This window comes from Salvia miltiorrhiza, chromosome 1, assembly GCF_028751815.1.
Source record: "Salvia miltiorrhiza cultivar Shanhuang (shh) chromosome 1, IMPLAD_Smil_shh, whole genome shotgun sequence".
NCBI lineage: Eukaryota > Viridiplantae > Streptophyta > Magnoliopsida > Lamiales > Lamiaceae > Salvia > Salvia miltiorrhiza.
Window position 1 is genome coordinate 19,056,421 of NC_080387.1, and position 11,524 is coordinate 19,067,944.

General features: G+C 38.9%; 4 protein-coding genes across 4 annotated transcripts; all 4 read left to right on the top strand.

Moving 5' to 3' along the window:
- The first annotated feature begins 228 nt into the window (after positions 1-228).
- Positions 229-1,689, top strand: LOC131006876 (uncharacterized). The gene is made up of 2 exons (XM_057934025.1): positions 229-457; positions 564-1,689. The coding sequence occupies exons 1-2, from the start codon at positions 271-273 to the stop codon at positions 1,022-1,024; spliced, it is 648 nt and encodes a 215-aa protein (XP_057790008.1). The 5' UTR covers positions 229-270; the 3' UTR covers positions 1,025-1,689.
- Positions 1,690-1,868: 179 nt separating this feature from the next.
- Positions 1,869-3,708, top strand: LOC130993180 (uncharacterized). The gene is made up of 2 exons (XM_057918002.1): positions 1,869-2,415; positions 2,831-3,708. The coding sequence occupies exons 1-2, from the start codon at positions 2,403-2,405 to the stop codon at positions 3,706-3,708; spliced, it is 891 nt and encodes a 296-aa protein (XP_057773985.1). The 5' UTR covers positions 1,869-2,402.
- Positions 3,709-3,737: 29 nt separating this feature from the next.
- LOC131006877 (uncharacterized) lies at positions 3,738-6,035 on the top strand. The gene is made up of 5 exons (XM_057934026.1): positions 3,738-4,098; positions 4,170-4,903; positions 4,998-5,094; positions 5,170-5,268; positions 5,362-6,035. The coding sequence occupies exons 1-5, from the start codon at positions 3,769-3,771 to the stop codon at positions 5,863-5,865; spliced, it is 1,764 nt and encodes a 587-aa protein (XP_057790009.1). The 5' UTR covers positions 3,738-3,768; the 3' UTR covers positions 5,866-6,035.
- A 551-nt stretch (positions 6,036-6,586) lies between these two features.
- Positions 6,587-7,296, top strand: LOC131006878 (uncharacterized). Its single transcript, XM_057934027.1, has 2 exons — positions 6,587-6,967; positions 7,049-7,296. The coding sequence occupies exons 1-2, from the start codon at positions 6,623-6,625 to the stop codon at positions 7,154-7,156; spliced, it is 453 nt and encodes a 150-aa protein (XP_057790010.1). The 5' UTR covers positions 6,587-6,622; the 3' UTR covers positions 7,157-7,296.
- Positions 7,297-11,524: the final 4,228 nt, after the last annotated feature.

An 11,524-nucleotide genomic window follows, 5' to 3' on the forward strand; every position in this document is an offset into this window, starting at 1 on the left:
TATGTCCACGTGGTGTTGAAGGCCATCTTGTCCTTACACGTACTACTTCTTGTTAAACCAAAGTCGGTCGATGAAGAGTGCCCCGATGCTTGATGGAAATGGTTCAAGGTAAGCTTAACATTTGTCATTAAAATTTTAAAGATACTTTGGCAATGGTGATTAAACTCAATACATGTTGATTCCTGCCACTCGAGTGATTTCTTAACTGCATCTTTCCACTCTTGTTTCTAGGGCTGCTTGGGGGCGCTAGATGCCACCTATATTGATGTGATGGTGCCAACGAAGGATAGGCCACGCTACAGGACGCGTAAGGGGCAGATCGCAACCAATACACTAGCAGTGTGCGATCGTCAAATGCAATTCGTGTATGTTCTCCCTGGTTGGGAGGGTTCCGCCGCCGATTCAAGGGTACTCCGCGATGCACTCACGAGGGTACATGGGTTTAGAGTGCCAAGAGGTAATCACAAAGACTATTTATCTGTAGAAATTAATGTTTTGTGGTGCATTTGTTCGACGAATTCATTATTTACATTTCTACTTGGAACTTTTGGCAATGGTTACAGGAAACTACTACTTGTGCGACAACGGCTACGCTAACTGTGACGGCTTTTTGGCACCCTACAAAGGCGTGAGATATCATCTTAAGGAATGGGGCCCTCTTGCCGGTAGACCACAAAATGCCCGTGAGCTATTTAATCTATGCCACGCGAAGGCACGGAACGCAATTAAACGTGCATTCGGTGTCATGAAGATGAGGTGGGCCATCTTCCGTAGCTCTTCTTACTATCCCGTCAAGGTTCTAAACCGATTAATCATGGCATGCTTCGTCCTCCACAATTTCATAAGGTCCAACATGGTTGTTGATCCAATCGAGCAACAATTTGACAACCAAGCTGCAGAGATGGAAAATATGGATCTTGAGGGTGGGGAGTACGTCGATGGAGTCGAGCCTTCACCGGCGTGGACTGCGGCAAGGGATGACTTAGCTCAACAAATGTGGCAACAATATATAGAGATGCCTTAGAGTGCTTAGCTTGTGTCTAGTTTATGTTAGGTTGTTTTCAAGATTTCACTAATATGTGAGATACTTATGTACTGCTACATGTCGATTTCGGAATTGTCTGTGAGGTCTTTTTACTAGTCTAAAATGGTGTTTGCTTGCACTTATAATTAGTTGAAGCTTGTGTTAGTTTGTATGTGCAATTTAAAGTTATGTTTCTCTTCTTACTGATCCATTTTCCTTTCCCTATGGTTGGACCGTGTCAACCACACCAGGAATGGCAAACTATGGAGATGCACAGGATGGTGTTCCAGGATGCACTTGTGGACATGGCAAGATGGTACTCAAGCGCGCCAGCCCAAACGCGAAGAACGCGGGTCGGTATTACTACAAATGTCCAAGAGAAGAAAACCATAAGGGAGGTTTCATTTGGCTTGATGAATTACACCACGTGCCGGCTGCGCCAGGATTTCAGCCACCTGCTCTCGGAGGCAATCCACGGCCTCCAGCTGGTCCAGGCTTAACTGGGAGTGTCGTTCCCATCGTTTTCATGGCGGTAGCCCTTGTCCTACTTAGGTTTCTCGTCGGTAAACTTATGTAGTCATGTAATGGTGTACTAGATGCTTTCCCCTTTTGTTATAGGTAAGAATTGTGTTGGTCCGATGCATGTGGCATGAGATTCCTTTTGCAAAAATATTAGGGTAAACTCCATGCTAGATCACCCCTAATGAGGATCACCCTTGCGATTGCGACACGTGTCCAGCCGGTCTAGAGCCCAAAACCCAGTTTTCGGACCCCAGAAACCCGGTTCGTTGTTGTTTTTTTTTTGCCTCGGTTTCCGTCCAGTAGGTTACTGTAGAAAATCATTTGTTCGTAGAATTTTGAATCCGATATAGAATTCCATCGAATTCATGTTAAATTTTTGATAGGGCTTTAGAATTTGTTGAAATTTTGATATGTTTTTAGTGTTTGATAGTTATGTTAATTCATATATCGGTTCAAATTTAATAGAGTTGTTTGTTTGATTTTTTCTGATTTTTGGAGAAAAATTTTTTCTGCATTCGTAGGATGTGAAACTCATAGGGTATGCTGCGGATTTGATTTTCACGGTTCCCGATCATATATTCTGAGAAGAATATGAAAAGTTTACGTCTTTGCCCTTTCGATTTCTCTTTCTTTCCAATGTTTTCGTCCTTTTTGGTCGATAATGGGCGCTTATTTGGTGTAGAAATTGTGGTAGAATATATTATTTTGGTGGAGCAATCTGACTCTTTAGTTCCCAAACCTTCAAGCCTTTGGAGAAGGCGGCAATTTCCGTTGTTCTTCGGCGTCACTGAAGCTGAAATTGAGCAAGTATTTCATCCATTTGAGGAGCATTCCAACCTAAGTACAACGCCTAGCCATGAACAACAGAGGTTATTGCCTGGTGTTTTTATTTTTTATTTTCCTTTTGTTTAGAGTTATTCTTGTGTTGTTCTATTTCGTTATTCCTAGAAATGATTTCAGATAGTTTCTTGGTTAGTTTGAGCTATGTTAATGTCCACTTTGTTGTATTTCCTTTGAATATGTTTGTGTTTGTTTGATTGATACTGGCATTGTGAGTGTGAAGATTGTTTCAACATGTTGAGCTTGGGTTATACGTGGTTGAAAATGCCATTAAAACCTGGCAACGTAGTTTTCATAATTTTTGATGTTTTTTTATGTACTGCAAAATAATGTAACAACATGTCTTCGAAAACTAAAGTTAAATTTCAGTAAAATTTAACTTTAGTTGTAGTACTTTTTGAAAGACATTGTTGTAACTTATTAAAATTTTTGAAATATGTTTAGGTGCTCTCGTCTCTGTAAGGTGTCACCTATGGTATTTAAATTTGTTACGGCAGCATCTTTCACATGCAAACTTTGCTCATGTCCGGAGTTCATGCTTTGGACCATTGTTGGAGATAATAAACTTTGAGTTCCAGGGCCAACTTTATAACGTCATGTGTCGGCGGCTGCAAAGTGGTTGTGTGAAAAAGATGGTACTGCAATTTAGAATTGGTAATCATGTAGTTGAATTTGGTCCGGCTGATTTTGCCATAATGACAGGCCTTAGGTTCAATGGCAACACTAATCTCCCTGAAAGTTCTACTTTCCACCAAACTGTTTTTAGTGGTCAACGTTTTTTGCATTTGATTACCATTGAGAATAGGTTTCTCAAAGAATGCAAACAGACAGGTGGTAGCTCGGAAACAAGCTTGAAGTTGGGTTATTTATACATTGTTTATGGTCTGTTGGTGTTAAAAGATAGGACACGGAAGAACATAGATCTAGGTTATATCCATTTAATCGATAACCTTGATAGGTTTTTATGCTATCCTTGGGGGAGAATCGCATACGATTTCATGGTTCCTCGTACATATAATGCTAGAAAACTTCTTGAGAAAATGGAAACAAAGGAAAATAAATTGACTGTCGAAGCATATGGGTTTGTGCATGTATTGCAAGCTTGGGCATATGAGATTATGCCCTCGTTGGCTGCTTTTTGCGGCAAGCGAGTAGTCGAGCACGAGAACCGACTCCCGAGAATGCAGCGTTGGTCCGCGGATTCTGGTTTTTTATTTGAGGACTTGTGGCCTTACTTTTTACCTAGAGTCGGAAATGATATGGTATGTTGCATATTAAATATATTCACATTTGAATTGATTTACAACATTTATGCTTCTTAATATCAAAGTTGTTCATTTATTTAGGTCCCAATTATTTTATCTCCGAAGGAATATGAATTGATGGATGAGCTCGGTATTCCTTCATCGATGCATCCCGCTGCACCTACTCCAGTTTTTAACTCAAAGACCTTTCCGAGAAAAAGACGTTTGACATACGAGGACGTTGAGGATGTTGGAAAAAGTGCAGCAATGAAGGAAAGTCCAGCAATGAAGGAAAGTCCGCGGCGTTCTAGTCGTTTGATTGGGAAATCCGGGGGAATCGAAAGAAAGAAGGACAATCATTTGGATGATGTTGCAGAAAATACACCAGCTACTCCGGCATTATCTAAAAGTACTGTGAAGACACACAATTTGGCTGCCATACAGGAAAATGCAAACACTAATAGCAATGTAAGTTTTTTGAGCACATATTATGAGTTAAAATGGCTTGTGTTAAATTTTTTTTGGGGGTTCTATGGCAGGCCTTCGTGAGGTTGCTTATGGAGATGATGGAGAAACTTGACAAGTTAAGTCAGAAATTAGACAAGATAGATGTCAAAGTTGACCATCGAGATGCGACTTTACACGAGGTTGTGTTAGCATGTATTCGAGGTTACTTTGAGAAGAAGGCAAGTAGTCATCCGGGAAGATTCACTGGAGAGAAAAACAGCCCACTGCAGAAAACAGATGAACACAAAAGTAATGTAAACGTTGTTGCAGGCCTATGTGAATCATCGACATTTCAGAATCTGGATGACCCATTTTTAGGTAAAAAAGGAGATCAACACAAGGTATCCAACACTGAATGGTTCAGTACGGAATGGTTGTTGCAAGATCCTTTGCTGATTGATGATATTAATTATCAACAGCGGCTGAAGCCGGTTCCTTTAACCGATAATCCAATGAAGAAATCTTTGTTCGGTGATGATTCGAAGAGCAAATCTGATGGATTTAAAGAGAAATCATTCTTTCCACGTACTTCTACTTGTTTTGGACACACGGTGAAGACCAAGGCAAGAAACAGCGAAAAAATGCCTGTCTATACAGATAACTTACTGCCTTTCCTCAATTTGGATGCGACAACGTCATCGAGCCATGGTAGGGGTCAGAATAGCTCCACAGTTGCCATCAAGTTTGATCCTTCGGACTTGGACTTCAAGTATGCCGAGCTCAATCCATTTCTTCGTTGGCAAAAGGCGGCTGCTGGTGGTGATCGGTATGATTTTTTTGTATTAATAGGCTCACTTGTGTTATTCAATGAATTTTTAATACATTTTAACCGCCGTTTATTAATTTTTTTGACATGTTAGGCGGTATGATCGAAGGCTTCCCATTAAAATATTACGCGTTGCCGATTATGAATGGTTTGATGATATCTTAAAAAGCAATGGATGGCTAGAGAGCGAGGTAACAAAGCAAAGCAATTTTTTTTACTCTACATTAATAATTGACAGAAATATTCATTTGAAGATTTCTTTGCAGCATATTAATGCACTTATGTATCTGCTGCTTGTTGGTTTCAACAAACAAGAAACAAATCGAATAATCAGAGATTGGTCATGTGTGGAAATGGTTTGCTGGGTACGTATAGCTTCTTTCTTGCAAATGCCTTTGCTGCATTTAATACACACTGCCATAGCCATTTATTGAAATTTTTTTTGTTTTATGTCATAGTTGGCCTTGCGTAGTGATAACTTAGAGGAAATGGTGGGTATAATGATGCCGTATGTCCGTGGTAGTCTTCCTTTCATTGGTGGTTTGGAATGGATAAATGCTACACGTGTATTTGGTGTTGCACACATCAATGGAAACCATTGGTGTTTCTATGAGATTTGTATCCCTGACCAGCGCATTGTTGTTTACGACTCTCTCAACTACGACTGGGATACCGTAGCAGCGCATTTTGTGAATGTTCGAACGAACCTGCCTATTCTTTGCCGTTTGGGAAGAGTCTGGGAACGCTGCAACTATTCAAATGCCCTCGTCGACAGCTGGGATGTCGTGAAGTTTGAGAACGCGCCACAACAAACCAATCACAGCGACTGTGGAATCCTTGCAATGAAATATATGGAATGTCGTGCATACGGTGTCCCTCTTGACAGCATAAAACCTGAACGGGGAGCTATCTTTCGACGTCGTTACGTGGTAAGGCTGTTTGAATCTTCATATGAACCTTGACTCCAACATATGTTTGATTATAGGCAGTGATTGAAAATCCTTGTATAGGTATGAAGGATTTTTTTTTTTTGTGCTAGGAAGCATAGGTATGAGCTGTAAATATTTTGGTACATGCTTGTTCATAGCTTTCATTTTGGTTTTAGGAAGCATAGGTTGCTGTAATTTTTTTGGTTCATGCACGTTCATAGCTTTCCTTGTGGTTTTGGATTTGATTTTGATATTATCCAAAACCAAAGTTATGAGCTGAGCTCCTTATTCTGAACTATTGGGATGTAAATATTGCAGTAAACAACTTTATCAGTGCTTCTTCAGTGGTGGAAATACCTCAGAATTTGAAAGTATTCGTACTGCATTTAAGGCCTTATTTCAATGGTTAATTCTTTTGTATTTGGTTTGTGGTTTGAATTTATGTAGTATTGAGATTTATTTGTTGCACGCCCTGCAGCTTTTGGACCCTACACATTAGTGTACCAGTTTATGTGAAATAAAGGAGAATATTTTCCAAGTTGGCTTCTTGTCATTTGTCTTACATTTATTAGAATCTATGCAGAAAATAGGTAAGTACTTTATGCAATAAAGTTGTCTTTGCAATAAAGTTGTCACCTAATGAAAAGACCACTCCATTTTTTAACCCTATCGAGAATAATACAGTTCCTATTTGGAACTAATAATTCTACTATATTTTAGATTTTGGTTATTGTGAAGAGCATTGCATATATAGTTGGCATCCCATTGCTCATTCATTCACAACTTTACAATGAAACCAAAGGCCATCCCCCAAACTGATGTATTCTACAAACCGCCATGGTCGCGGCCAATTGAGCTTCTTGTCTTAGTAAAATTGGATTGTGCTCGAACAGCTGGAAAATGGGTGCCCGGAGATGATGTTGGCAATCAGGCGGTGATTGACAGTGTTTGTGATGAGTTAACAGATCACCCATTCTTGTTGCAGATTTATAAACAACAGTATCATCAAAAGGTTATGGAATGGTGGTGTAGATTTTATCGTTTCCACGCGTTGTTGAAAGATGAAAGAACTTGGTTTTGCTCAGACACAAAGCGTATTTTTGCTAGTGAATTATCTTGGCAAGCAATTGCAGTTGTAAGTTATTTAGTATCTCATTTTTTAGTTCAAATAACATATATTACATTTACTATAATTAAATTATTGTATGTCCCATAGGAAAATCCGAAAGATTTATGTTACATGGAAGAAGGTGAAGCAAATTGGGATATATTATATCGTCTATTCTACGAGACATTGATATACTCTGATTCTGACGAAGACTAGGAGGCAAGAAGTTTTTAGTATGAAAGACAACTGCTAATAGTACTCAGTTTCAATTTGGTTTTGTTTCTTTTGTTCTAAATATTATGGATGCTATGGCAGATGTTTTCCTTCTTTTGAAAGCATGTACTTAGTGTTATTAAGTATCTTTGTTGTGTTTGGAGTTATATTTATGGCCTTTTATCTCGCATTCAAGCTACTATAAAATTCTGTAATTATTTGAAGCTGCATTTTTATCTCAATTGGTGTGAAAAACAAGGTAAAAGAAGCTGCTAGCATTGGTTCCTTCATATAGTTGAACAGATGATAATCATAACTCCCCCATCATAATAAGATCACCTTCCATCAGGCATCTTCAGTAGAGGGAGGGACAAAATAACATTCAATCTAAAACAAACAAAAAAAAGACTGACTTACGAGAGCTAGAAATGCAAGGCAAAACAACAAACTACATGAGCAAATCCTACTACCAAGGAGCCCACGACGAGCCACACGAGGCTTCCGGTACATCATCGTCAGCTCCTCCTTCGTCATGAGCAACGACATTTGGCTCCGGAAAGTGCAGCCTCTGCCCAATGTCCGGCCACTTACTCTGATCACCATATAGGGTTCGTGCTACACGCGCTGGTCCTTGTAGCGGGGGAGAGTTCACCTCACCGAGGGATTGGGGAGAATAGATCGAGTTCACCTCAGTTGCTGTATCATCAGGGATGTCGATCATAGTGCGGGAAGTCGATGTCCATGCCTTTACATCAACGGGATCGAAAAGCTTGCAAAGGTTGCGCCACTCGGGTTCCCCCTTCCAAAAATAAGCCTCGGCGAACGCGTCATCCTTAAACAAAATAAAAGGAAAAAAGGGCGTGTTTTATGAGCAACAGAACAACCCAAAAATTAATAACATACACATCATAGTCCTTACCTTGATGATTCCTTTCCACACGACGTCCGATGCAATCACCCTGTTCTTCTCCATATCCCAATGGGTTCCATCATTCTTAGACACGCGCTTGAAAGTGGCATGTCGCCCTTTAAGAAAGGCAATCCTTTCTTCAACAGCGCCGATCTCGAACGTGGTGTTGAAAGCTTCGTTGATAGAGCTCATTACGCACAATTTGGCATGGACTGACTCGTGAGGCGGAAACGGAGCACATTCGTCCTTCTTGGCTATCAACAATTCAAGAAGGAACTTATCCATCGCTGCATTCCATTCGTCATAGTAGATATACCAAGATTGAGCATCGATATCTCTCAAAGACATTCTCTCTTTTTTTTGGCTGTAGAAGCAATTATGGACAAGATAAGGAAGATGAATCAACATGAGAAAAACCTTGATTTTTAATAGCAAAAAACGAGAAGAAGACGTGTAGTTGGGGAGTGTATTAATTGCATAGAGTAAATTGATTTGATATACATCCAACTGATCACCCAATTCGGATGGATTTCTTTGGCTTATTTTAAGTTATTGCTGTGAAAGGTAATGATCGTTACTCTACAGCAGCAGCCATTGTTCTTTGCACTAAGATTACGCTCGAAAAGTTTTTTTTGCATGTAGTTGGGGAGTGTATTAATTGCATAGAGCAAATAAAAGTTTTTTTATTTATATTATTTCAATTTTCATACTATGTAATCCTATTTATTTTACATTGAAATTTTGTTAATGGCACACAATGTCACTATTATAAGAAGATAAGATTATATTATAATTTATGTGAAGAAGGAAACCATAAATTAAGTTGTCACCTTATAAAAGAATGTTTGCGAATTTTTAAGATGACAATTAATTCATGGAAACCATAAAGTTTTCACCTTAAAAAATGGCTTTAGTTTTGATAATTTACGCAAAGCTTATATTAAAGTTCTTCAAGGTCGATTTCATAGCTATATTAATGTTTTCTAATTTTATTTCGATAAGGAAAATCCAAGCGCGTTATGTTACATGGAAGAGGGAGAGGCAAACTGGGATATCTTAAAACGCCTGTTCCACGAGCCAGTAGTGTATTCTTGTTCAGACGAAGATGTTGGAGGGAAAAAACTCCTCTTTTATATATTAATTAAATTTGATGATGTTTAGAAAAAACAATTGAGAGAAAATAGTGAGAAAAAAAATTAGTGAAAGAAGAGCGACAAATGGAGGAAAAGTTGCAGGGAAAAAAACTCCTCTTTTGTATATTATATAGATTTGCTAACACACAATGCATGAATTCATTACTGGTATTATGGCTGCCATAATGCCAGTACTTGTTATCGGATTAAAAAAAATGGAATAAGTTTGATCTAAAACCGTCGACAATAATCATGATTCTAGAATTTTATATCATATAGACATCATATGTAAAATATATAGATCAAAATATGTAAGTCACTCCAATATAGTTACTGCTCTTAACCTATATGTAGACCAATATATAGATCAAAATATTACATAAATAGTTCATTCAGTAAGTGACTCCAATATATACCAATAAAGACCAATATGACTCCAGTTAGTGACTCCAATATATAGAGCAATAAATAGATGATTAATATATAGATAAAAATATTGTGCTGATATTAACCTAAATACTTCATTCAGCCGATCATACAATTAGCTACCACTGCATAACAGTTAACATTACTTTCAAAAGTAACCTGTCCACATTAAACCACAAGTTCGATCTTGCAAAAAAAAGCATTTCATATTTGATTTATTTACAAAACAATCCCACATCAAATGATTTGGCTTCAACAGATGTCAACTCTAAGCTCCGTATTCAAATAGTTGTGCGCAATAAGACCGACGAAATTCTGAGCCGTGATCCTCGTGTAGTACCTTCAATGGCGTGTTGGTTATCAAGCATTCGAAGTACTTCAAGGCCATGATTCTGCAGTTCGTTGTTTTTCCTTGTTGAGGCGGGTGTTCATGTATCTTCAACTCCCACACTCTTTTCAACCTGCTCTTCGTCGATCGGCGGTCCCAAACTTGAAACTCCTTACAAATCCACGCTAAGTTTTTCAAGACCTGGTCAAATGGCTTGTGAACCTTCTCGGGGACCCTCGTGGCGGAGAGGGAGTCGTATACGGTCACCTGTTGTTTGTCAATCTGGATCTCATAGCAAACCCAATGGTCCCTATTTACTTATGCTAGTCCCAAGACCTTCTCCACCTCCCACCACGGAGTAGCCAGCTGAAATGGTGCCCTACCATCGACATAAGGTTTAAGTTGACTGCGCACAACGCCGTGGGTCAAGGCGCAAAGAGCGTTCTGCCATCATTTGGAAAATAAACAATATAAGCTGAATAAATTAGGGTTCACTTAACATACAAATATTTACCCTAACATATAAGATGGTAATAATTCAGAAACTTACCCAGCCAGTCTGCTCCACCACAGTCCACTTTCTAAGAAAGCCCGTTTGGTTCCTTTTAAATGCATCAATATTCATATTCACTAAACAATCGATATGCTGTAAAAAAAAAGGTAAGTCAATACCAATCATCCTCATTCAAGTTTCAATTTAGAAGAAGATATTATCACTAGGTGGAAAATCTCACATCACCACTAAGCCATCCATTGGGCTTCCACAACTCCTCAAACCAATTTGCATGACGCTCTCCCACGTATGGCATTCCCTTTAATGGCCTAGACCTAATAAAAGAACACAAATCTTTTGTTCATGTCACTAGTTTATCAAACACACAAACTTTAAATGGTCGGTACGTACTGTAGATCATTGATGTTGGTAGTGTACCATGCCTCAAAAGCTGAAATTGAATCTGTCGATGCTACTTGTAGTGGATAAGGGCCCTTCCTAAGTCCATACTTCAGTGGTTGAGGTCTTTGTAATCTGCTTGATTTTCTCTTCGACTGATTTGGCGAAAACTCCTCATCTGTTATTAATTCACAATCCACTACCTCAGTTGCAAAGAACTTAGTTTCCAAGGATACCGTGGGAACTTTTGTTGTAGGATTCTTCAATGGTTTGCTTTGGCAATGTTTGGTTTCAGTTTTGGTCTGGCAATCATTTGTCCCTTTTTCCATCTTCTTGTTGTTTGACGACCTTTTCAGATTCTCATCAATAGAACCTACTCTCTCAAGTAATTGACGACCAAGCATTATAAGCTGTAAACCAAAGAAGAAAATAATTTACATATTTCATGGGCATTGACATTTTGTAAATATCATTCTGCTTTAATGTTTACCTCCTGAAATTGCATTTTAGTGGGCTCAGAAGAACTCTGGTCTTCATTTGCTTGTGCCAAATTACCTTGCAAGCTTCCACTTGCCTGTCCATCATTCTGCTGGGGCTCATTTGTTGCTTGTGCCAAATTACCTTGTTGGCTGCCACATGCCTGGCCATCATTCAACGGGGGCTCATTTGTTGGTGGTACATT

Excerpts from the sequence above, each read along its gene's own strand:
- LOC131006876 (XM_057934025.1), top strand. The coding sequence starts at position 271 with ATGGTGCCAACGAAGGATAGGCCACGCTACAGGACGCGTAAGGGGCAG. Across the intron at positions 458-563 it reads TGGGTTTAGAGTGCCAAGAG|GAAACTACTACTTGTGCGAC; the intron begins GTAATCACAAAG and ends CAATGGTTACAG.
- LOC131006877 (XM_057934026.1), top strand. The coding sequence starts at position 3,769 with ATGGATGAGCTCGGTATTCCTTCATCGATGCATCCCGCTGCACCTACT. Across the intron at positions 4,099-4,169 it reads ATGCAAACACTAATAGCAAT|GCCTTCGTGAGGTTGCTTAT; the intron begins GTAAGTTTTTTG and ends GTTCTATGGCAG. Across the intron at positions 4,904-4,997 it reads GCGGCTGCTGGTGGTGATCG|GCGGTATGATCGAAGGCTTC; the intron begins GTATGATTTTTT and ends TTGACATGTTAG.
- LOC131006878 (XM_057934027.1), top strand. The coding sequence starts at position 6,623 with ATGAAACCAAAGGCCATCCCCCAAACTGATGTATTCTACAAACCGCCA. Across the intron at positions 6,968-7,048 it reads CTTGGCAAGCAATTGCAGTT|GAAAATCCGAAAGATTTATG; the intron begins GTAAGTTATTTA and ends TATGTCCCATAG.